This window comes from Schistocerca nitens, chromosome 6 (genome assembly GCF_023898315.1).
Source record: "Schistocerca nitens isolate TAMUIC-IGC-003100 chromosome 6, iqSchNite1.1, whole genome shotgun sequence".
Classification (NCBI taxonomy): domain Eukaryota; kingdom Metazoa; phylum Arthropoda; class Insecta; order Orthoptera; family Acrididae; genus Schistocerca; species Schistocerca nitens.
The window spans coordinates 496,738,621-496,766,461 of record NC_064619.1 but is presented as its reverse complement, the minus strand read 5'-3'; the positions used below and the strand labels follow the sequence as shown (position 1 = coordinate 496,766,461).

Genomic DNA, 27,841 nt, shown 5'->3' with positions numbered 1-27,841 from the left:
AGCGCTGGCAGGTCGATAGACACACAAACTAACACAAACAAACACACAAAATTCAAGCTTTCGCAACAAACTGTTGCCTCATCAGGAAAGAGGGAAGGAGAGGGAAAGACGAAAGGATGTGGGTTTTAAGGGAGAGGGTAAGGAGTCATTCCAATCCCGGGAGCGGAAAGACTTACCTTGGGGGGAAAAAAGGACAGGTATACACTCGCACACACACACATATCCATCCACACACATACAGACACAAGCGAATATGTCTGCTTGTGTCTGTATGTGTGTGGATGGATATGTGTTTGTGTGTGTGCGCGCGCGAGTGTATACCTGTCCTTTTTCCCCCCTCAAGGTAAGTCTTTCCACTCCCGGGATTGGAATGACTCCTTACCCTCTCCCTTAAAACCCACATCCTTTTTCGTCTTTCCCTCTCCTTCCCTCTTTCCTGATGAGGCAACAGTTTGTTGCGAAAGCTTGAATTTTGTGTGTTTGTTTGTGTTAGTTTGTGTGTCTATCGACCTGCCAGCGCTTCGTTTGGTAAGTCACATCATCTTTGTTTTTAGATATAAATTTGATTATATGATGGACTTCATCAATGATATATTAGCTTTACAGTGCCTACAAAGACTGATAATTGATATACCTGAATTTCAAGCTTATCATTTGTAAAGACAAGTATTAATGGCAGCTGAACCTTTCAAAAGTTTCATATTCAATATCCAATGATGGCCACAATGATGATTATCTGTGCATGTATTTTAAGAACATTTTCTAGTTGGGTTTTTTACAAATGTGCAATTAACTCGTACGTATCCTTAACAATTTAAGTGTAATGATATCATCAGCATGACACACTAACATGCACTAACATCTGATGCAGTTCTGTCCCTCAGAACTGAAGGCCTTACTCAGGTTTTTACCTAATTTCCCTTGAGTGGAATCAAATCGGGGAGGTGATGTTGTTAATCCATGCTTTGTAAGCTTTGCCGATTCTGAGATGTGTAGTTGTGCGTAGTAGTAGGTGATGGAAGTATCACTATACCTCAACAACAACACACAAATTGAATACACGTACCTTTTCACTGTGTTCGAGTACTTCAATATCATATATACCATATAATTCATGTTTACAACCTATAATGTGTTTAACATCTGTACCAATGATTATAACATTGTGAAATGAGAATGAATTACTGAAACACTAGACTGGAACATATTTCAAGGCCCATCTTAAATTTTAATACTCTGTCGGATGAATTTCCATTATGCATGTGAACTTTCTACCATGACAAACTGATTGAACTGACTGTTACCTTCAGCAAATAAATAAAATGCTAGAATGGTCACATATAATTCCACACTTCAAGGATAGGTTTACATTGCGGGGCTGTATAATATTACCTTTTCTAGTCTAATCTGGCAGTTCGGTGTGTCTGTGTCAAACCATTAATAGTAGCAGTTATGTACATTGGCTGTGTGCCACTGGTTAACCAACAATCATGTGTATTATATTGTAAATGTAATACGTGCTCTGTGCACAGTTTGTTTGCTGGTGGAGAGTACTGTGAGGTGTCCGTGTATGTAATCAGGAGTTTCTGGCTTTGTATCTACCGAGTACAAGAAAGTTGTGGCGAACATCGTTAATGAGATGTAAAAAGTCAGTTGAAACACACCTTAACAGAATGGAAAAGGCATTGACAAGAGGAAGGAGACAAATAAACGATCACTGAAGAGACTCGAACCGAATTAGATTTGCTTCTTATTTTATTAATCAGTAATCAAGGTTTCAGTTATGACAGTGCAGGATTAATTGTAATGTTGGATGCTGCGGATTAGCCTGCTACACGATCAACACTATTTCATGCCTCCACTATGAGACTTCAAACTTCACTATTTGGGTCCGCACTGCACATAACGGAGCCCCTCCAACTGTCAACTAATCTTTGTTCACAGGAACTGTTACATCACCTAGATCTTGTTTACATCACCTAGATATTCTGTTAAGAATTGTGATCTAAATCATAAATTTAAAAACTTAATTCCAACATATAAACTCATAAATAATCAGACTGATGAAAATTGTTGTAACAGACAATTCATGTCTCAAAGAGAATGACCTGCTTCACACCAACCATTATGTATTACAGTAATACCAGTCATATGAAATCCAGTTTGTGGCTTCCTCATGACATCCTGGAAAGGATGGATCAAGGCAATTAAGTGGATGCAATATTTCTCAGTTTCTGAAAAACATTTAACTCAGTACCAAACCAATGCTGATTATCAAAATTCATATATAGTTTCAAAGGAAATTTGTGGCTGTCATGAGGATTTTTTTGTAGGGAGGATTCAGCATGTTATATTGATTGGAGAGTCATCAGCAGATCAAGAAATAGCTTCAGGTATGTCCGAGGGGAACTTATCGGGACCCTTGCTGTCTGTGTTGTACATTAATGACCTGGCAGACAATATTAATGATGACCTTTGACTTACAGAAGATGGTGCAGTTATATATAATGAGGTGCTACCCGGAAAAAAAGCTGCACAAATAGGGTTGTCACAAGTTTCCCCGAGAGAAATTCCCCAATATTTCCCTGATTTCCAGACAAGTTTCAAAATTTTTCCCTTACAGATTTTAAGATCTCAAAAATTTATAAGGATTTCCGTGGGATCAAAAACCAAAAGTACTAACATCAACATCTTTTGTAACGAACTGTTTCTAGATGGAGAAAGCAAGCCAAATGGTATGTGTGTTTCATTATAACTACTGTTATTTTATTTCAATAAAACAAAAAATATGTGGTGACAAAAATAAGCATTTTCTTACAGTCGCAAGACAGATTTAAAATACCTTCACTGTTTTCAGAAAAAAAAAAGAAAGAAAGAAAGAAAGAAGTGTATAAGGCAGGGAAGAGTAGTGTAAACCAACACTAGAGGTGACCGCCAATAAAATGTTGGTTCTACCATGTTTGTTTCTGTCTTATTGCTCACTGTATTGCGTCTTTTATTTTACAGGTGGTGTGTGATTTTCCTTTTGAGATATACACTATGTGACAAAAAGTATCAGGACATCTGGCTGAAAAAGACTTACAAGTTTGTGGCGCTCTCCATCGGTAATGCTGGAATTCAATATGGTATTGGCCCACCCTTCGCCTTGATGACAGCTTTCACTCTCACAGGCATATGTTCAACCAGGAGCTGGAAGGTTTCTTGGGGAATAGCAGCCCATTCTTCATGGAGTGTGTTCTACAGGATTCAGGTCAGGACTCTATGCAGGCCAGTTCTTCACAGGGATGTTGTTGTTGTGTAACCGCTCTGCCACAGGCCACGCATTAAGAACAGGTGTTTGATCGTGTTGAAAGATGCAGTCGCCATACCATAATTGCTCGTCAACAGTGGGAAGCAAGGAGGTGTTTAAAACAACAATGTAGGCCTGTGCTGTGATAGTGCCAGGCAAAACAACAAGGGCTACAAGCCCCTCCATGAAAAACACGACCACACCATAACACCACCGCCTCCAAGTTTTACTGTTGGCATACACACACTAGCAGATGACGTTCACTGGGCATTCGCCATACCCACACCCTGCCATCGGGTCGCCACACTGTGTACCACGATTCGTCACTCCACATGACATTTTTCCACTGTTCATTCGTCCAACATTTATGCTTCTAACACAAGCGAAGTGTCATTTGGCATTTACGGGCATGATGTGTGGCTTATCAGCAGCCGCTGGACCATGAGATCCAACTTTTCTCTACTGCCAAACTGTCATAGTACTTGCAGAGGATACTGATGCAGTTTGGAATTCCTGTGTGATGGTCCCCTCTTCAACTGTTGGTGGTCCCTGTCAGTCAACAGACGAGGTCAGCCTGTACCTTATGTGCTGCATGTATCCCTTCACGTTTCCACTTCACTATCACATCAGAAACACTGGAACTAGGGATGTTTAGGAGTGTGGAAATCTCACGTACAGATGTACGACAAGTGACACCCAATCACCTGACCACGTTTGAAGTCCATGAGTTCTGCAGAGCACCCCATTCCGCTCCCTGACGATGTCTAATGACTACTGAGGTCGCTGATATGGAGTACCTGGCAGTAGGTGGCAGCACAATGCAACTGATGTGAAAAACATGTGTTTTGGGGGGTGTCAGAATACTTTTGATCACTTAGTGTATATTAGTACATAGCGTACAAACCGCCAGCAACAGTCAAGATTTTCTTCTTCTTACTGTCCATACTTTCAAATATACAAACTACTTTCGAAGTGCCAAAAGTACTACAATAAATAAAATGTCTATAAAATGCATCACTATGCAATGTACTTGTGGTGAGACAGTCGCAGTTCCTGAAATCCATCGCTCATGGCCTATGGCACCGCAGTCCTGGGTCCATGGATAAACCATGAGAATCCACAGCACCATGCCACACACAGACAGATATTAGACCTTCTGGAGACAAACAGACCAGAACTATTTGAAATAGTTAATGCAGAACAGGGAATCAGCGATCATAAAGCGGTTACTGCATCGATGATTTCAGCCGTAAATAGAAATATTAAAAAAGGTAGGAAGATTTTTCTGTTTAGCAAAAGTGACAAAAAGTAGATTTCAGAGTACTTGATGGCTCAACACAAAAGTTTTGTCTCAAGTACAGATAGTGTTGAGGATCAGTGAACAAAGTTCAAACCAATCGTACAATATGCATTAGATGTGTATGTGCCAAGCAAGATCGTAAGAGATGGAAAAGAGCCACCGTAGTACAACAACCGAGTTAGAAAACTGCTGCGGAAGCAAAGGGAACTACACAGCAAACATAAACATAGCCAAAGCCTTTGAGACAAACAAAAATTACACGATGCAAAATGTAGTGTGAGGAGGGCTATGCGAGAAGCGTTCACTGAATTCGAAAGTAAAGTTCTATGTACTGACTTGGCAGAAAATCCTAAGAAATTTTGGTCAAAGCGGTAGGTGGATCAAAACAAGTCCAGACACTCTATGACCAAAATGGTACTGAAACAGAGGATGACAAACTAAAGGCTGAAATACTAAATGTCTTTTTCCAAAGCCGTTTCACAAAGGAAGACTGCACTGTAGTTCCTTCTCTACATTGTCGCACAGATGACAAAATGGTAGATATCGAAATAGATGACAGAGGGATAGAAAAACAATTAAAATCACTCAAAAGAGGAAAGGCCACTGGACCTGATGGGATACCAGTTCGATTTTAGACCGAGTACGCGAAGGAACTTGCTCCCCTTCTTGTAGCGGTGTACCGTAGGTCTCTAGAAGAGCGTAGCATTCCAAAGGACTGGAAAAGGGCACAGGTCATCCCCGCTTTCAAGAAGGGACGTCGAACAGATGTGCAGAACTATAGACCTATACCTCTGACGTCGATCAGTTGTAGAATTTTGGAACACGTATTATGTTCGAGTATAATGACTTTTCTGGAGACTAGAAATCTACTCTGTAGGAATCAGCATGGGTTTCGGAAAAGATGATCGTGTGAAACCCAGAGACTCAGAGGACCATAGACACTGTTTCCCAGGTAGATGCCGTGTTTTTTGACTTCCGCAAGGCATCGATACAGTTCCCCCACAGTCATCTAATGAACAAAGTAAGAGCATATGGACTATCAGACCAATTGTGTGATTGGATTGAAGAGTTCCTAGACAACAGAATGCAGTGTGTCATTCTCAATGGAGAGAAGTCTTCTGAAATAAGAGTGATTTCAGGTGTGCCGCAGGGGAGTGTCGTAGGACCATTGCTATTCACAATATACATAAATGACCTTGTGGATAACATCGGAAGTTCACTGAGGCTTTTTGCGGATGATGCTGTAGTATATCGAGAGGTTGTAACAATGGAAAATTGTACTGAAATGCAGGAGGATCTGCAACGTATTGACGCATGGTGCAGGGAATGGCACTTGAATCTCAATGTAGACAAGTCTAATGTACTGTGAATACATAGAAAGAAAGATTCTTTATCATTTAGCTACAATATAGCAGGTCAGCAATTAATTCCATAAATTATCTGAGAGTAGGCATTAGGAGTGATTTAAGATGGAATGACCATATAAAATTAATCGTCGGGAAAGCAGATGCCAGACTGAGATTCATTGGAAGAATCCTAAGGAAATGCATTCCAAAAATAAAGGAAGTAGGTTACAGTACACTTGTTCACCCACTGCTTGAATACTGCTCACTGGTGTGGGATTCGTACCCGATAGGGTAGATAGAAGAGCTAGAGAAGATCCAACAGAGAGCAGCGCGCTTGCGTTACAGGATCATTTAGTAATCGCGAAAGCGTTATGGAGATGATAGATAAACTCCAGTGGAAGACTCTGCAAGAGAGACGCTCAGTAGCTCGGTAAGGGCTTTTGTTGAAGTTTCGAGAACATATCTTCACCGAGGAGTCAAGCAGTATATTGCTCCCTCCTACGTATATCTCGCGAAGAGACCGTGAGGATAAAATCAGAGAGATTAGAGCCCAGAGAGAGGCATACTGACAATCTTTCTTTCCATGAAAAATACAAGACTGGAACAGAAGGGAGACCCGATAGAGGTACTCAAAGTACCCTCCGCCACACAGCGTCAGATGGCTTGCGGAGTATGGACGTAGATGTAGGCAGAAATATTGGTGAGATTAGATCAGATAGGCAGGGCCTGCACATTAGTGGGAAACAACATGCTTCAGATTGGCAGGCCCCATCTATTAGAGATACGTACAAAAATGGCCTGCTATTTGGCTTGTTGCACAATTCCACTCGTGTGGCCACCTATTCATGAGTCACAGACACCATGTTGATAAAATGAGACTGCGGTGATCAATCCATGCAATAGATAATTTGCGCGAATACACTGAGAATCAATACTAATGAGAAGAGGTAGCAACTCATTGTAAATATGATCACTGAGCTGCAGACAGGCGTGTAAAAAAGACAATAACTCTCTCAGAATTAAATTTTCGGCCATAGCCTTTGTCAAAAAATGAAAGAGCGCATGCGCGCGCCCACACACACACACACACACACACACACACACACACACACACACACACACACACACACACACGACTTACATGACATTTGCTCATTATGTTAAGAATAGCTGTTACAGTGAACTGCTTTCATTGTTTTCGTAAATAAAAAATACAGAATTTTATAGTACGTAAGGAAGAAAGGAATATTAGGGTCAATAACAAGGTCAGGAGGAGTCCAAGTATGGTAGAGCAAGATGAGATAAAATTAGCAATACCATTTTCAAAAGAACCATTCCAGCATTCATCTCAAACAGTTTAAGAAAACAGTCAAAACCTAAATTTGGGTGGTATGGGAGTATTTGAACCCTGCTTCTCTAGAATGAAAGTCCAATGTTTTATTTACTATATCCCCTCACTGAGTCTTATGGTGATATATCATTATAGTTTTCCATGGCTGATTCTAGGTCTAGTTAATACAATTATTGGCAATTTCTGAACTGTAATATATTAGTTGCTGTTTAACTATTGATAACTGGCCAATGTTTGTAGACTTGCCTGCACTCAACAACAAGAAACAACCACTCCAATAAAGTAGATGCAATTATAACAAATTTCAGCAATTCAGACGCAGTACTGTCAAATATTTTCAGTTAGGGGTGTTTGACACATCACTGTTTTCGGAGAGTGTACAAGCAATACTCACAGCACAAATCTCGATTCACATCAAGTTTAGATAAAATAATCAGAATTATAACAAACAATACAAAAAGAAGTCACACTAAAAATTTATGTGAAAATAGACAACCAAAGCAAAGATCACTACTGTAATGTGCACTTTGCAGCAATACATGACCACTTTCAGGCAAACTGTAATGAGTTATTAGATACATGAACCTGAGTGGACATTACTTATGTTTCATGCTTCTACACACAAAGCACACTACAAGGGGTACAGGCAGCTACATACCACAGGCATCATAATAGAGATACGTTACCCAGAAAATTAACCCCACCACTGCAGGCACAATGAGGGCTGTGGTGTAGTGACCCAGCCATGCAAAGTACATTGTGATCTTTACTCCAAAGTAATTGCAGATATCATCTACAACAAGAGAAACATATGAGACCTGTGGCCTTGAAGTCTTAATGATATTGTCATAAATGTCTTATCTGAAGGGGTGGAGTGCGGGGTGTGAGGCAGGGAGTGGAGATATGAGGTGTAACAAAGATGTTACAAGCACAGTTAATGCTCTTCTAGCTTTCACAGTATGTAGTTACAGCACGTTTGTCATGTTAATGACTCATCAAATGACTGATGCTGAACTCTTCTACGATCCACTAAAGCAGTATATCTACAGACTTTATGATTAAGGGAAGGAAGATAAGGGTTTAACACCCTGTCATGAGATGACAGAATTTCAATTATTTGTTACAATGACATTGGTTTATAAAGATAAATATTTTTGGTGAAAATGTGAACAAGAACTACCTTGTTGATAAGCAGAGCTCCAATATTGTATTCACTACAGCTGAGCTAATAAATCAACTAAAATAATTTTAGAACAACTGCATATAGAGCTTCAGCTCCCCAAAGAGAGGTTGTACTGAATACTTTGGACCACACAAGTTCACAGAATGTCAACTATATAGATCTTTGCTGAAGAATTTCAGAAATCAGCAGAGAGTTCTTCAAAGGAATCAGTGCTCAGATTAGCATATCAAGTGAACATTGTAGCCAAAATCACAAACAGTTGTGGAAGAGACCAAGGTCAACAAAGAAAAAGAAAATCTCATAGTTACCTCATATTGGCCCAAGCTATGAACAAATCTGTAAACTGCTATGGAAGTACTCAATGTATTTCACTCCCATCAACAAATATAAAGCATATATTCTGTAATGTCAAGGACAATATTTGCCCTCGATAAATGTGTCTACTGCATTCCATGCCAATGTAGCATGTTACCATACATCTGATAGGCAATTAGCATAGTTGAGGGAAGGGAGTAAGTTTGTAATAGATATCATAAACATGCCCAAGTGAACCATGTTAGGCAATGAGCTGTCTCTGAGGAGTGCCATCATAAAACAAGTGTAACCATAAAACAACATTTGTTAAGATTGTTATCATGCCAACTGACAAAAAAAATTTACACCCAGTGTACTGTGTACTGGTATAAATAAATAGTGGCTAGGTGTCACAATGTTATGCTCTACTTGGAATCCAGCTACGAGTATGCTACAGCACTTTACAAATATATCTGCTCATCGTGCGTCTGCCAGGTGATCAGCAGAGTGTGTGTGTGTGTGTGTGTGTGTGTGTGTGTGTGTGTGTGTGTGTGTGTTTTATGTTCCAGATTGAGCCTTCAAACATTACATATGACAATCAGTCTTCATGAGTCATGATATCAGCATAATTCTCTGACAAATTGTTGTAAAGACTGTTTGCAGTGCCCCTGATGATGCAAATGGTTGTGTCATAATAAATATTTTTAATACAGCTGTGGTAGTTCTTATTAATATTAAACATAATTTGGTCAGCTGTAGAAATATTGTGCAAAGAAAAGGAATTATTAAGCTACCCAGAGATATGCCTTTTCATCCATTGTATTGGATAAGCCTCAGAAATCAGTACCAATCAACAACAACACTTTTTTTCCATTGTAAAATATTCTACACATTTTTATTGATGGTAAAGAAAAGATGAAAATGGGCAGAGGCGGCTAGTGCAAAATTTTATCAGTGTGCTACAATGTGGTGGCCCACAGCCTTTTCATTTGTAAGAATAGTAATCTTAACTAAATTGATTACATAAATTTTGTGTGCATAAATTGAGCTGTTTAAATATATTAAAATTTTATACCTAATCATTTAAAATTATGAAGAATAACATAAAATGAAAGAAAAAATGATGGAACTTGGGGGAAACGAATCCCCAGCTGTTGACTTGCGAGTCTGTGATATTAACCACATGGCTACCATGCCATTACGAGATCTATCACTTGATATTTCCTTATACTCTATGAGTAAATTTTTAGAGAGCATTTTACCTTTCCTTTTTCACGTAGTTTGAGACACACTGGTATGCTTCATTCCATGTCCTCCTGTTAGATATATGTATAGAGAAGATCTATGTAACTCTTTAAATATCACTTTCTCCTCCTAGGATCTACTGGAAAAAGGGCTTTTCAGCAGACCATCTACAGAAAACACTTTCATATTGAAAGCTGGTGGCATTTTCCATTTTTGTTGTGTAATTTTATTTCTTCACCGATAATTCCTGCCTTCCAGGCCATTCTCAAGTTATTTTGTGGTTCTGCAATAGAAAAATATGCTTACATAATGAAATGTCAGCGTAATTAAATTTGAGTTTTCTATTTTTTTTTTTTTGTTTTGTTTTGTTTTGAAATGCTGTCTTGTTGGTTTGACAGCTTGATATTTACATTGGTAACTTAAAAAACCTTTGCAATTTGCAAGCTGTCAAATCAGCAAGACAACATTTGTGAACCAAAACAAATAGAAAACATAAATTTAAAGACACTGACATTTCATTATGTAAGATATAGTTTTCTATTGTGGAAACACATCAATTGAGAATAGCCTAGAAGCCAAACTAGTCATGAACAAATAAAATTAACACAGCAAAAATGGAAAATGCCACCTTCTTTTAGTAAATTCACTGCTGTGGTAGCTGCTCAAAAAAGAACCTTTTATACTAAATCTGCTCATATACTCACTTTTTTATGATCACCTATAGCCTTTCGACTTACAAGGATAGTAATTTAACTAAACTGAATATATTAACCCATTAACTGATAATTTAAAAAAAAATTACTGAGAAATTCTGTTTATTTGTGTAAGACATTTAAACCTGACATACCACTTTTATCTACAGAATACGTTTCTCAAAAGTAGAGCAGTTTTTTTCAGAAAGCCCCAAATGGGGATCGTGGCAGATGCCATGAAAAAAAAAAAAAAAAAGGGAATAATTGGAAACAAATTTTATTTGCAATAATATTTTACAGTTTTGTTTATTGCTGATTATTTGGACATAAATTACATTTCGTATGAACTCATGTTTTACATTTGTGTAAGTAAAAAACTTATTGATGCCACTGTTCCATACATTCCATATGTAAGCCTACATTACATTTTCTACCCCCCCCCCCCTTTTTTTTTACGTTCCTCTTGCATATCACAAATTTTCTTTGTTTTTCCTTGCAGGTGCTTTCTAGGTAATGTCCCAATGGATTTTTTTCTTACTGTTTCTGGGTCTTTTTCTGCAGTGATGGTCTACCAAGACTTTTAGGATTAGAAATAGACTGTGTTTGTATGTAGCCTCTAGTTATTTGCCTCCTAACTCTAAAAGGGGTATATTGCTGTTAGCATGACAGTACAATACATAAGCATTCACTACTGCAGTATCAATTATGTTTGTGAAAATGGGAAGTACCATTTCTTTCCACGTATTTTTATTCTATATTTATTTATATACCAGTCAAGTTTGTCCACTCCACCCATGAATTTATTGTAGAGATGTATACAGAGAGGCTGGGGTACTTTACTTGCATATCTTTTTTTCTCCAATCTGGACCATCTACTTACTTTCTTCTCTGGATATATTTCTTGATGGTTTGACAAGACTCGTACACATTTATTCTCTTTCCATACAGCACAGAATATTTTGTTTTTGACATCAAATCTGTAATCCACAGCTCCACAAAGTTCCTCTCTGAATTCATTATTTGACTTGAGAGAGCATTTATTTATATGGTTTGATCAAACTGTCCCTGTTGCTGCTACATTTTGGTCTGTTAAGGTTTTCATTAGATCAAAACTAGTGAAATAACTATCAAAAAAGAAAATGTGGTTATAGGGATTGTTCACCATAGATATTTTGCTCATTATATCTGATGCACCCAAACTTTGCACCTCACTGTCATCATTCCTTTTTCCAGTGTACAATTCTGTATGAAAGCAGTATCCTGTTTCTGCATAACACATTATCCACTGTTTGAATCCAAACTGTATGGGTTTATGCCAAATAAATTGTTTGAAATAATGATGCCCGTAATATCTGACCATCTGCTCATCAATGGTTATATTTGTTGAAAATCACACCAAAATTCATATAATTTTGATTCATTTTGTCAATGAGGGAGCATATCTTGCAATCTGCAATTGCCAAATTATTATCTGTCAGTTTAGAATTGTCATTGAAGTGCAAATTTTTCTTTATTTCTAAATACCTGTGTATGGAGAAACATTTTCTGACACTTCTAATGTCGAAGTCTTCATCTTCGCACCAATACATTTGCTCCTGAGGCAAAGAATGGTAACCTGTATGGCATAAAAAGCCTACAAATTTTCGAAGACAGCCTACCAAATACGTAAATCCATGCCTGTTATTCTGTGCAGAATATATGACACTTTCTTTGAGAGTGAAATTCATTATTTCTTGGTCTAACAGCATTTTGAAAATTTCGATCACTGATTTTCCTTTGAAAGCAGTTACTTGTTCCACAGTTCTGTTTTTATCGTCATTATGCCCAAATGTCTTTTCATAATCAGGCTGAACTTTTTGCTAATTGGAAACTATTTTAACCATTTTCAAGTCGAACTTCTTTGACCATTTGGGCCGTGAAGTACTAGGATCATTTTTGGCCAGAGGTTCTGTATCGGTATTGGCAATGGCAACTGCAATTGCCTACCAGGAACATCATTAGGATAAGTGTGTTCCAAAATGCCGTAATCGAATTCTTCAGCATCGGAAACATGATCCAAATTGTCAGGGGGAAGTTCTACAATACCTGTCACACCATCATTATCCTTGGTGAGAAAGTTAGGATCATTTATCATATCTTCTACTTCGGCTAGTGTGAGGAACTTTCTGGTTCCCATATCTAAAAATAAATGAAAAATATAAGATACGAAGTACTTTCGTACAATCACAATCATTGTATCAGCCACAATCCCCAAATGGGTATCACTTTAAAACATGTAATAAAACAAACTTTACTAATAATAAATGAACAAAGAAACATTTGTAAGCTACTGTAACCTACTAATTTACAATATGATCGCATCATTTGATGAAATAATAAAAATAATGCAAAAATAACACAGTTGAAAATTATGATATTTGTATACACGAGTTACCATCCGATTTGTGGTTTATTCAGAAACAAAACGCAATATTTTGATTCTGCTCTGTCACTCACTTCAGTTAGACTGTTGTCAAATATTATAAGCTATTCAGCATTAAATCAAAGACACTACTGCCAACTGATGGGGAAAAACACCATCCGGTCCCCAAATGGGGATCGTGGCAGTTAATGTCCTACTCTTATGTACATACACTGAACTGTTAAAATCTCTTTAAATGTTATAATTAATTGTTTAACACTGCAAGAAAATAAAAAAAAAAATGTTGGTAGCACTAGGAATCGACCCCAGATCAACAAATTACCAGTCAGTGCAGCTAACCTTTGTCCATGGAGCTATTACTACAGGCGTCCCTCAAACATCCCTTATACTCTATGCTTCCACAATATGTCGTACACAATTTCAAAGAAAAATACTGATTGGTGCTGTGAGCAATGTAGCTCTCGTACTGTCAGAAGGGATGATGTGACATCACAGCATGCACAACTGAAAACCGACAGCTGTGTCCCTTCTCTAAGTTGATTGTAGCACGGCTGACCTACATTTCAGCACTTGACACTGGTTTCTAGTTACCAAGGAGAGAGAGCTACAAAACATGTTTTTGTTCATTTTATTTGCCTACCAGCATGCATTCAGAGAGAAATGGTGTAATTCTGGCTCACATTCAAAAAGAAATGGCGTTATTTTAGTGTGATTTCTGACTTAAATTTGAAGAGCAATGGCATAACTTTAGTGCGCTATTTACAGTTTACTGTAACTCCTTGGCACATTACAACCGGCTGCCACAGAGAATGGGACAAATAATTTTGAGGGATGATTCTTAATGTAGAAATTGAAATAATGACTAATACATATTGAATCAATCACTTACTTTCTTCAATGTTTTAAATCGGTTGCCTCTTAGCGACCAAGCAGTGAATCCTTCATCACAATGCTGCTTACATTCACGAGATCTACAAGTATACAACTGAATATATTCCATTTTTATATCATTTTATCTTTGTTTACCTTATTCTCTCCTTGCTCAGCTTCATCCCACTTTTCAAAACAGGTTGCCACATTTTATTTTCTTACCTTTGGCTTCAAATAAACACCCTCTTTTTCCTTGTTTCATTCAACAAACAAAATATTACACAACTGATATGTGCATTTCCCCATTACATTGGCATGCTTCACTGAAACTAAAAACCTCTGTGAATGCAACTGTTTATGTAATGATCATTCAGGTATCTTTCCAATTTTTCTGACAACAACAAAGAGAGATCAGGTGGCGAAAACTGATGACATCAAGTCTTTTTATGTTTTGGGGACAATTTATCATTATTGCATGACAAATTTTCACATTCACACGACGACAAATATCTTTGTTGCACTGTTTAAATTCAATTTAAAGAATAACACCCCAACAAGTTTCTTGTTGTGAGTTTTTCGATTTCTTAACAGAAGCAAATTTTTATCTTTGCCTGGTCTTAGAGAGAATTATGATTTTCTTTCTACAACCTCTTTTTACAGATCACATGCTAAAATCATACCTACAACAAATAAATTATAATAACCAATTAGTGGACTGAAACCAGCAAACACACTGATATTATCACTTTTATTTTCTATGTTGGTTTTGCAACACTTCCTTCATAGTCCACTCCAAACAGATTTTATTATAGTGAAGCAATTTCCCATGCTCTTCTTTTGTTCTTAATCACACAATTTGATATCTGTGGCATCTTACTATTAGTCTATATTCCCTTTTGACTTTCAGCTTCCCTTTTGGATTCACCAGTGTAGGAGAGGCAGAGGTCAAAACATTATAATTTTTATATCAATGCAGTATGGTTTTGATTGCTCCATCAGAAATTCAGAAGTGTTAATCATAATTCTGCATTTGGTACATGATGCTTGCTTATATTGTACAGCTGATTTTCTTTAGCTAGGATGTATTCATGGAGCCCTTTGGTTAGCAACTGATGACTGATGGAGAAAGACTGTGCAGATAATCACGATCTTTTTAAAGGAAATCTGTCTCATTTACTTTAAGTGATTTTTGAGATGCATGAAGTGTGGATAATATGGTGGAAATTCGAAAACTCACCTCTCCTGAATATGAGCCTTTTTAACCACTGTGCCATGGTCACAGTGACAAGTACTTATTGCAGTGTCCTTAAACAACCGATAATTTTGTTCTGTTTTATGAAATTGTGTGTTATGTATTCTTGTTAACTTCCTAAATTTTCTATCTGCATTTATCTTTTGTCCACGTGGTAGAACACAAGTCTGTTGTTATTTTGGTCTTGTCGTACATACAATTTCATGTTAGCAACTGACTCATTTGTCCCACTAAAAAAGCTGTTCTGCCTTATTCCTGTATTCTGAAACATACTCTTTCATCATATTTTCTGAAGTTTCCACTACACTTGTTGAAATGCCAACAGGGAGATAAAATATCTTATCTTTCTGCAGTCTGAAGAACAGACATTGACAGCTATTAGAAAACTGTGAAACACAGAGATGATGATAGAATCAATAATACAGGTACTATAGCAGGAAACAATAATTTAACAGTGTTTTTCTCAAAGAGAACAAAGCACTGTGCAATACTATCTAACTGAAAAACATCAGGAAGATGCAATAACTGCTGTATAGTGAAGAAGACTAATGACATCTGGTAAATAATCCAATTGGCTGTTTTGTCAAAAATCATAGCATTAAAAAATATCACATGTAAACCAACAATGATGAAGCTGTTATGTTTCCTGCAGCAAACAAGATAAACCTGCTAGAATAAGATTTTCACTCTACAGTGGAGTGTGCGCTGATATGAAACTTATTAGCGGATTAAAACTGTGTGCCGGATCAAGATTAGAACTCGGGACCTTTGCCTGCTAGTGTGTTAGGCCAGTAGTAACTGAACAGAGTATACTGGGCACAATATGCTGAAAAGTTTGTTAGCAATCAGTAAATACACAAGAAGAGCACTACCACTGTAAATGTTGGAGTGATTGTGTTAGAAATTTGAAATATTAAAAGATAATGAATACTGAGCACTTAGAATAGAAGTAAAAAATGCAAGGAAAAGGTGTAAAAGTGGTATAGAAGCAGTGGAGTAAGCCAACACGTCTCCTGAATTCCAGTGATTTAGGAGAGAGTGGGCACACAAAATATTTCTCCCAGCTAAATACTTTTCTCCTTTTGTACTGTTTCGCTATACTTTATGCCAGAGATTATAACTATTTACAACATTACTGAAATCAGCAGTGATTAGAGGTGAATGTGGAATTGTTATTCAGCATTTACAGCTTACAATATTTGAACTAATGAACATAATGATAAAAGTGAATGCTTGCTCTAATTTAAAAAAGGTATGACATATTTTAGTGCTCAGTTTCAGTCTATTGCTATGTAGACATGGATCTTTGGTTGTCCATGTCACAGATAGCTTAGAGTTTATACCCAGTACATAAGCCTGTTTGAAAACTGTTACTTCTGCTCCTTCTAATTTTGCAACTCAAAGTGTTGTTTCCCCTTACTATTATAAAAGATGGATTAATTTGATACAATATAACAAACTTACTGTCATAACTGTCATTTTGATTCTTCTGTTAACATTAACAGGAAACTGCACAAGCTGTGCAGCCCAATTCAACTCATCCATGCAATCAATGTTTCAACTTCTCTAAAACATTTACATGTCAAACAATCGTGTAGGAAACATTTATACAAGAGAACAACATATCAAAGCAACATCTACTGGTCAAATGAACTGCTATGAATTATTTGGAAGTTAATTCTACCACTATCATAACAGTAATAATAGGACAACTGTCTACATCCTAGATGACAATAAGATAAATTAATTTTGCATTCAACAGAAAACAAAACTTTCATAATTCTAAACTAACTTTAATGAGTCACCTATCATGAAGTAATGCTTATTTAAACTCACAAATCTTGCTAGTTTTCAAATAATGTGCAAAGAAGAATAAATCAGACATAGAATACAAGACACAAATTTTGTCTTACCCAAAGGTTGCTTGCGAAAGAAGTCACGAACCCATGACTTCTGTAGCTTCTGGAGTGATGGAAGATCATGAAGTGGGAAGACTTGGGAGATGATTCCAGCAGACAAGCATTTTGGCACTGCAGAAAAAGTGTTAATTTTACTTTAAACTAGTAACTGTCTGCAATTAAATCCTCAGCAAAGGTTGCTGATGTATATATTTAATATAAATACCTTCCATTTCAAATTAATTATGTGAACTCTGAAGTTAAATCTAAGATAAATCTCAAAGGGTGAGGATAATTATTATCTGAAGGGGGAAAAGTGGGGAAATGGGATAGCAGTGAGAGACTGAAAGGACAATGAGGCAAAGAAAATAGTCAGGAATGCGACTACACTGATACTACGCTTAGAATATGCCAGGTTTGGCTGCTTTTCAGGCAATATGTCTTATGAGGAAATGAAGTACCTACATGAAAGGACAGAACCCTAACAAGGGAGGCAGTGAGGCAACACGAGAATCCACGGAAACAGATTTACACTGAAGTGATAAAAGTCAGGAGTAGCGATATGCGCATACAAGGATGGCAGTAGTATCGTGTACACAAGGTGTAAAAGGGCAGTGCATTGGTGGAGCTGTCATTTGTACTTGGGTGATTCATATCAAATAGTTTCCAATGTGATTATGGCCACATGATGGGAATTAACAAACTCTGAACATGGAATGGTAGTTTGGACCTAGACGTGTGGGATATTCTATTTTGAAAATCTTAAGGGAATTCATTTTTCTGGGATGCACTGAGTCAAAAGTGTGCCAAGAATACCAAATTTCCAGCATTACCTCTCACCCGCAGAACGCAGTGGTTGATGGCCTTCAATTAATGACCAAGAGCACTGGCATTTGCGTAGAGTTGCCAGTGCTAACAGATAAGGAAAACTGTAAAATAACCACAGAAATCAATCTGGGACATACGACAAACCTATCCGTCAGGACAGTTTGGCGAAATTTGATGCGAATGGGCTATGACAGCAGACAACCAATGCAAGTGGGTTTGCTAGCAGCACACCACCTACAGAGTCTCTCCTGGGCTCTTGACCGTAACAACTGGGGCCTAGGTGGCTGCAAAACCATGGCCTTGTTATACGAGTCCTGATTTCCGTTGGTAGGAGCTTATGACTGGGTTCAAATGTGGTTCAGATCCCATGAAGCCATGGACCCAAGTTGTCAACAAGGCACAATGTAAGCTGGTGGTGGCTCCATAATGGTGTGGGTTGTGTTTATTTGATACAGAATGGGTCCTCTGGTCCAACTGAACCGATCATTGACTGGAAATGGTTATATTTGGCTACTTGGATACCATTTGCAGCCATTCATGACCTTCATGTTCCCAAATAATGATGACATTTTTATAGATGAAAATGTACGTTGTCACAGGGCCCCAATTGGTTGGTTGGTTCGTTGGCTTAAAAGAGGGGAGAAGGGACCAAAGTACGAGATCACTGGTCCCTTGTTCCTAATAAAACACTGCCACAAGTATGAGAATAAAACAGACGAGACATATAGCACAAAACGGAAAGAAAGGAAAAAGCACAAGAAAGAAGCACAGGCAGTGAACACTAAAAGGAAAAGTTAACAACAGAGAGATGCTAGAAACAGAAGGGAGTAAAACAAGAAAGCAGATTACAGTGGCTGGCCAACCACGAGAATAAAAAGGAAAAGCCAGCCACTCTGCAACACATTAAAACCTCCACCCTAAAAGCACTAGGGTGGAGGACACAGAGGGACAAAGGACACGCGCTAAAACTTAGATCAAATGATAAAACCCACCCTCACTAATGAGGCGTTGTCGGATAAAATGAGCAGCAACAAGTCCGGTAACCCAAGATTTTGTCGCTGGGCTGTCAAAGTGGGACAGTGCCCCAGAATATGGGCCACTGTCAACCGAGCACCACACCGACAATGAGGTGGGTGTTCACGGTGCAGGAGATAACTGTGGGTCACCCAAGCATGGCCAATGTGGAGCCAGCAGAGGACAACTGATTCCCTGCGAGAGGCCCGCATGGAAGACTTCCACACATTCGTAGTCTCGTTAATGACACACAGTTTATTTTGGGTACTGTTAGGAAATTTCGTCTTCTAAAACTGTAAAACCCTGCGGGGTAAATCAGAACACAGGTCAGGTTCAGATATGCCCATCTCCAGAAGCGGGTTCCGTGTAGCCTGTTTGGCCAGCCTGTCGGCTAGTTCGTTGCCTAGGATGCCAACATGTCCTGGGGTCCACACAAACACCACTTAACGACATGAATGGATGTGCTCAAGAGCACAAGACAGAGCCACCAGTTCGGCAGAGAAAACACTGCAGCCATTGGGCAAGGAATGCTATTCAATATGGCCTCTGTGGACAAACCAACATTACCATCAGCCATCGAGCTGTCGGTGTAAACCACTTCAGAGCCCCGGAACACTTCAAGAATCGAGAGGAAGTGACAGCGGAGACCCGCAGGGTTAACGGAGTAGTGCCAGGCGATGCTTCAGCCTACAGCTACACCACAGAGGTGTACGTGAATGGACGTCGAGGAGAGATGGTACAGGTAAGGACTCCAGTTTAGACAGAAACAATTGCATGCGAACCGCAATCATTAGCCCTGACCTGGGCCACCTAGGAGGGAGGTGGTGAACCGCCGTGGTTGGGAAATGAAGATGGTAATTAGGATGTTCAGGAGAGCTATGAATGTGTGCAATGTAACTGGCGAGCAGTTGTGCACTTCTGATCTTCAATGGAGGGACTCAGCTCCACCAGTATGCTTGTCAACGGACTCGTCCTAAAAGCTCCTGTCGCTAGTTGAACTCCGCGATGGTGCATAGGGTCAAGCAAACGCAACGCTGAACCATAAATAACACTCCCATACTCAAGGCGGGATTAAAGAAGGGCTCTGTAGAGCAGCAGCAGCATGGATCAATCTGCACCCCAGTTGGTGTTGCTCAGGCAGCAGAGGGAACTGAAGTACTGCCAACACTTCCATTTAAGCTGACGATGATGAGGAAGCCAAGTTAAACTAGCGTCGAAAACCAGACCTAAGCAGTGATGTGTCTCCACTACAGTGAGTGGATCGTCATTAAGGTAAAGTGCTGATTCTGGATGAATGGTACGACGCTGACAGAAATGCATGACACGTCTTCACGGCGGAAAACTGGAAGCCATGGGCTAGAGCCCATGACTATGCCTTGTGGATGGCTCCCTGTAGGCGCCACTCAGCAACACCAGTACTGGAGCAGCCGTACAAAATGCAGAAGTTGTCCGCATACAGAGAAGGTGAGACGGAGGGCCCGACAGCTGCTGCTAGACCGTTAATGGCTAATAAAAATAGAGAGAGACTCAATACAGAGCCCTGTAGGACTCCGTTCTTCTCGATATGGATGGAACTATGGGAGACACCAACTTGGACATTGAAAGTATGGAGCAACAGGAAGTTTTGGATAAAAATCAGCAGCGGGCACTGGAGACCCCACATACAATGTGGCAAGGTTATGATGTTGCCAGGTCGTGTTGTATGCTTTACGTAAGACAAAAAAGATGGCAACCAGGTGTCTGCGTCTGAAAAAGGCTGTTCGGATGGCAGACTTGAGGGGCACAAGATTATCAGTGGTAGAGCGACCCTGGTGGAAGCCACCCTGACATGGAGCCAGTAGGCCACATGACTCCAGGACCTAACCCAACCGCCAACTCACCATATGTTCCAGCAGCTTACAAAGAATGTTGGTGAGGCTGATGGACCGATAGCTATCCACATCAAGTGGGTTTTTACCAGGGTTGAGCACCAGAATGAAAGCGTTCTCCCGCCATTGCAATGGAAAGACACCATCGCACCAGATCCGGTTGAAGATGACAAGGATATGTACTTGTAGTCAGATGATAGATGTTTAATCATCTGGCTGTGGATCCAATCAGGCCCTGGAGCTGTGTCGGGGCAATGTGCACGGGCACTGAGGAGCTCCCACTCTATGGATGGGGCATTATAGAATTCATTGTGGCATGTAGTGAATGAGAGGATTTTCCCTTCCAGTCACTGTTTGAGAGTGCGAAAGGCTGGGGGGGTAATTCCCTGACGCAGAGGCTTGGGCAAAGTACTCGGCAATTGCGTTTGTGAGGTAGATAACATGCCATTTATGTTAACACTGGGAACACCTGTTAGGGACTGGTACCCGAAAACACGTTTGGGTGTTGTCCAGACTTGGGAAGGTGATGCATGGCACCAAAGGGTCGAGATGTATCTCTCCCAACACTCTGGCTTCCATCGTCTGATAATTTGGTGAATGCGGGCAGGGTGCCATCTAAACACTATGAGGTGCTCCAGGGAAGTGTGCCACTTATGCCGCTGCAGAGCACGCTGATGCTCCTTAATTGCTTCAGCGACTTCCGGCAACCACCAAGGGACTGCCTTACACCAGGCGCACCCTAAAGAGCAAGGGATCATGTTTTCTGCCGCAGAAACAATTGTTGTAGTCACTTGCTCAACCATCACATTGATGTTACCATGTGGAGGAGATTCAACGGTGACAGCAGAGGTGAAAGTTTCCCAGTCTGCCTTGTTTAAAGCCCATCTGGGCAGGCGTCCGTGGGCCTGACACCGTTGACAGTGACAGGAAGATGGGGAAGTGGTCAATACCACACAAGTCGTCATGTGCTCTCCAGTGGATAGATGGGAGAAGTCCTGAGCTGCAAATTGATAAAACAGTGGTCAAGTAATTACCATGAGCCAGACTGAAATGTGTGGTGGCCCCAGTATATAAGAGGCAGAGATCAAACTGAGACAAAGTTTTGACATCTCTGCCTCCGCCATAAGCACAGTGCCACCCCACAAGGGGTTATGGGCATTAAAATCTCCCAAAAATAAGAAAGGTTTAGGGAGTTAATCAATCAGTGCAGCTAATACATACAGGGCTACTGCACCATCTGGAAGAAGATATACATTGCAGACTGTTATTTTCTGCGTCGTCCTTATTCTGACAGCCACAGCTTCAAGAGGGGTCTGAAGGGGCACAGTGTCTCTACAGACTGAGTTTAGGACATACAAGCAAACTCCACCAGACACTCAATTATAGTCGCTAATGTTCCTGTAACATCCCTTATAGCCACAGAGGGCAGGGGTCCGCATTGGTGGGAACCAGGTTTCCTGGAGGGCAATGCAGATAGCAGGTGTAAAGTTGAAAAGTTGCTGTAGTTCAGCCAGGCGGTGGAAAAACTGCCGCAATTCCACTGGAGGATGACATCATCGTGAGACTGGGAACGCATGGAACACTCAATGAAGCAGTTTACGCCTGCTGCCACTGACTTTTTGCCTAAGCAGTCTATATCCATTGTGTCTGAGGGTCTGGCGAGATCCAGGTCCTCAGCGGACACCAGAATCTCCACCATATCCTCAGAAGCAGAGCTTGTAGGTAGCAGTGGTGTGGATGCCACCACAATTTCCTTGGTCTTAGGGGTTTTCTTTTTTGATTTCTCTCGGTGCTCCTTGGATTTCCCTGGCTGGGAGGACTTAACTGGCTCAGTGAGAATGAGCATGAAGCCCTATGGCCAGCTGCTTTTGAGCTCTTCAGCCACTGGTGGGTGTCATCTTTCCCACCAGCAGAAACATAGGGAGTGACCCAAGGAACCCCTTCTTAGCGAGAGAAGCTGAAGACTTATGCTTCTCCATTTTAGAAGTAGGGATGAACATCCCCAATGATTGGGGGGTGGGGGGTGTTGCTCCCGAAGTAGGTGGTGCAGGAGCAACAGCGACGGAAGTTCCGCCCACTGTCAAGGAGGCAGGTGTAGTCTTCCGGCTCTGAAGTGTGACGGGTTGGCGGAGCTGACAGTGCCAGAACTGTTGCAGCGGTGGCAAAAGAAGATGTCATACATACAGGATGTAGGCATTCAAATTTTCTCTTAGCCTCAGTGTAGGTCAGTCGGTCCAGGGCCTTGTGCTCCATGATTTTCCTTTCTTTCTGGAGAATCCTGCAGTCTGGATAGCAAGGCGAATGGTGCTCTCTGCAGTTGACACAGATAGGAGGCGGGACACATGGATTATTGGGATGTGATGGGCGGCTGCAATCTCAACATGTGACGCTGGAAGTATAGCAGGATGACATATGGCTGAACTTAGAGCACTGCATTGGGGGGAGGGATATAGGGCTTTACGTCACAGCGGTAGACCATCACCTCGACCTTCTCGGGCAATGTATCACCCACAAAAGGCCAAGATGAAGGCACTGATGACAACCTGGTTATCCCTCGGACCCTAGTGGACACGCGGGACAAAATGTACACCTCGCCGCTCTAAACTGGTGTGCAGCTCATCATTGGACTGCAAAAGAAGGTCCCTGTGAAATATGATACCCTGGAGCATATTTAAGCTCTTATGGGGCGTGATGGTCGCAGAAACATCCCCCAGCTTGTCACAAGCGAGTAACGTCCGTGACTGGGCAGAAGATGCTGTTTTTATCAAGATTGACCCAGAGCGCATTTTGGACTAGCCCTCCACCTCCCCAAACTTGTCCTCCAAATGCTCCACAAAAAACTGAGGCTCCATGGAATGAAAGATTCCCCATCAGCTCTCGAACATACAAGGTTCTGGAGCGAATAAAATATGCTACCATCCTTAGCCTGATATTTCTCCCATGGCATGCTCAGGGAGGGGAACGATTTGGGGTCATACTCCTGTGTGATGAATTGAGCTCTTGAACGCTTAGAGAATGCTGGTGTTTCACCACCAGCAAGAGATGATGGACTATGCTTCATCGCGTGTCATCCGCCCCGATACTACCCACTCCGACCAGGGGCCCTCCCCACAGGTGCCACCCAGCCACAGCAAAGGCCACCTGGCATGATGGTCATTGCTGGGAGTCTTGATGCCCCAGGGGAATGGGCATCTACCCCTTGGCATATGTGGGGAGTTAACAGCACAAGCATCAGCAGAGAGTCCCTATGTGGTCAGGGGGCTACAACCAACAGGGTACATGGCGGCCCCACCACAATGGACTGGCTACCGTGCTGGATATCAGATGCAAAGAAGTCCATAGTCATCATTAATGCAGAAACCGACACTGCATAGTGGAAAATGCACCCAGAAAAGGTGTCCTAGCCCAAGAGATGGAGAATGAGCGGGACTGAAATGTGGCGATGGAAGCGGGCTAAAGATCTCAAGGCACGATGGACATGATGCACCATGTAAGGTGCTCTTCCCCAATTGGCTCGCTCTTTGCGAAAATTTTGAAGAATGAAGGTCAAACCCAACAGGGGACGATCACATGAAGGCAGAAACCTGTGAAACTCCTTTTAGTCACCTCTTATGACAGGCAGAAAAACCTCGAGCCTATTCTTACCGCCGGACCTGATGGGGGGAACAGGGGCCCCAATTGTTCACGATTGGTTTGAAAAACATTCTGGACAGTTCAAGCAAATGATTTGGCCACCATCAAACATTTATGAGACATAATCGGGAAATCCTGCACCAGCAATATGTCCACAATTATGGATAGCTATAGAGGCAGCATGGCTTGATATTTCTGAAGAGGACTTCTAATGACTTGTTGATTCAATGCCACGTCAAGCTGCTACACTACACTGGGCATAAGGTCGAAGTGAAACTGTTGTGTTGTGGATCAATAACGCCATCCACAAAACTAGAAAAGGAATACATGAGATATTATGATGATGCAACAAGAAAGGTTCCTACTACAGAAGATTACTGTTCCTACTTTATGTATTTTTTAAAATTTGATTTTCTTTTATACATGCAAATAAATATCTGTTCATCTGTTACATTTTCTATTCCCCAGTTCCTTCTAGATAATTTAACTACAACTTATTTTCCACCACCCATCCTGTTCCTCCTATCTTCATCATCTTTTTGTTAACTAAGCAGTGACCTTAATCAATTATTCCAGTAACAATGCAACACAGAAAAAAATTCTGAGCAGTTATTTAGTTAGTAGCCATCTTTAAATCTCAACACTAAGTATGTTATCTACACACATTAGTTTAGATACTAGTGTGCTATTACATTTAAATTTACTCTATTACTTGTGGAAAAATAAAAACATTTGTAAAACAGAGAAATTTGTGTATGGATGTACGTAATGTTAGGTGGATGACAGGGCCCAAGATGATTGAACAATTTTCTCGACAATGAAAGGCCAAGCTGCGGCATTATCATACAACAGTATTTCTACAGGCATACCTAAACATACAGTTCAGGGATGTGAAAGACTTTTACATCACCCACACAATGGGATAGAGGAGTGAGAGGATATTCCTTATTCAGAATAAAACCTGCCCTCACAGAGTTCTAGTACTAGCTAATTTACTCACCCCATAAAAATGGAAACTAGAGATTGGGCTATGCAGCACAGCAACAGTGACAGCTTGTATGTATTGTCACAGTGACCTTATCCAAAAAGGGAGCCACATGATTTCAGTGATTTACTCTTTCACTGAATATTACACATACACTGCACTCAGTCAAGTTTGCATATTAGGTTCTCAATCACGTTTTCCATTTATGTGTCGTATTTTGTGTACTTTAAACTATAGCTGCAAGTAAGCTGTTGATACTGACATTGCTGATATAAAACATAAGATCCAGTTCTTTCAAGGGCCCACTGATTTTAAGGATGATGGATTGTACATACAAATGTAATTCGCTATTAAAATCATGAAGTATTCTGTTAACCTTAGGTGCATAAGTTTTTCATTAGTGCACAAGTTGATTCACAAGGCAATTCCCATCTGATATCTTTTCCTTCTGTGATAAGGTAAGATAATTAGAACTGTTTGGCTGTGTCAGCTATTAGCTTACAATTCCTTGATGCAGTAAAAAAATTATTTTAATTCATAGAAGAGGTTGGCAACAAGCCATTTATTTAATGTTTTCCTAAATTCATGCTCTGAAAGGTCTTTTACCATCTGCAGAAGCTTATTAAATAGTTTGTGGCCCACTGTTGTTGTCGTGGTCTTCAGTCCAGAGACTGGTTTGATGCAGCTCTCCATGCTACTCTATCCTGTGCAAGGTGGTTCATCTCCCAGTACCTACTGCAACTTACATCCTTCCGAATCTGTTTAGTGTATTCATCTCTGGGTCTCCCTCTACGATTTTTACCCTCCACGCTGCCCTCCAATACTAAATTGGTGATCCCTTGATGCCTCACAATACGCCCTACCAACCGATCCCTTCTTCTAGTCAAGTTGGTCCACAAATTTCTCTTCTCTCCAATTCTATTCAATACCTTCTCATTAGTTACGTGATCTAGCCCACTAGCTCATAGTTATTGATTGACTTTGATAATCTATGGTATATCGTATGTATGGAGTTGGTATTTCTCATGTTGTAGAAATAACATTCATGGTCACATTTTACTTCATGTAGATTCTTTTTGTATATGTTAACACTCGGTATATATATACAGATTTATAACAGTCATTATTTTACAATCAAAGGACAAGGGCTTACAATGTGCTTTACGCTGAGTACATGTAATGACTCTGATTACTTTCTTCTGCAGAAGTAATGTCTTGAACATGACTTGAGTTTACCCAGAGTGCAAGTCCATTTGACAAAGAACTTTGAAATAGTGCAAAATAAGATATTCTAACATAAGTTTCTGGTAGACACTTCATAAGACATCTTAATAATCAAATTACTCTGGATAATTTAACAGTAATGTATTTTACGCATTGCTCACAGGACAATTTACCATTTAAGTATAACCCCAAGAACTTTATATAACAGGGATCATTAAAAGTAATTTTGTCCTTTAGACTAAATTCCATTTTGTGTGTTTTATTCTAGTTCAGGACAAATACATTTGACCTGAAACAATATGATGTTGGGGCAAGTATATTGTCTGTTGGGGCAAGTGTACTGTCTGCAGAATCTTTTAACTTATTTAGATCATTGTTTTAGTTTAGGAAGGTAATGTCATCTACAAATAGCACTGTAAAAAGGTTGATCATTACCAAAACAAAAATGGTCCTAACACGTATCCCAGCGGAACTCCCACCTTTGTTTATTTCTTGGTAGACTTTTCTTTGCCAGTACGCACAACCTGCCTCCAGTTTTAGAGATAAGACTTTAGTAAAACTTCCTGGCAGATTAAAACTGTGTGCTGGACTGAGACTCGAGCTCGGGATCTTTGCCTTTTACTGGCAAGTGCTCTACCAAATGAGCTACCCAAGCACGACTCACGTCCTGTCCTCACAGCTTTACTTCTGCCAGTACCTTGTCTCCTACCTTCCAAACTTTACAGAAGCTCTCCTGCCCGTGAAAGGCAAAGGTCCCGAGTTCCAGTCAGTTTTAATCTGCCAGGAAGTTTCATATCAGCACACACTCCGCTGCAGAGTGCAAATCCCATTCTGAAGACTTTAGTCGTTTTAGGCTGATGTCCCTGATGCCATAAAAATGGAGTTTCTGTAGAAGCGTGTCATGCCCTACACAGTCAAATGCTTTACTCACGTCACAGAAAGTGGCATGAGCAAATCCATTCTCCACAAACAGTTTAAGAACATATTTAATTACATAGTCTCTTGCATCTACTATTGACGATTTTTTTCTAAATCTATACTGTGCGACATTATATTCCAAGTTTTTCAAAATATGAAGACAACTGATGGTAAATGATTTATTCTATTCTATTACTTTTGCCACAACTATAACTACTGATATTTGTCT

The 27,841-nt window shown here is 40.1% G+C and overlaps 1 protein-coding gene across 1 annotated transcript in view; it reads right to left on the bottom strand.

Annotated features, from left to right (window-relative positions):
• The window catches only part of LOC126263661 (anoctamin-8), a 179,159-nt gene that overhangs the window by 124,326 nt on the left and 26,992 nt on the right, over nt 1–27,841 (bottom strand). The window contains exons 5-6 of the mRNA XM_049960770.1: nt 17,158–17,274; nt 7,973–8,079 (exon numbers count right to left, since the gene is read on the bottom strand). Of these exons, the coding sequence (XP_049816727.1) occupies nt 7,973–8,079; nt 17,158–17,274 (224 nt within the window). The remainder of the gene's footprint in view (nt 1–7,972; nt 8,080–17,157; nt 17,275–27,841) is intronic.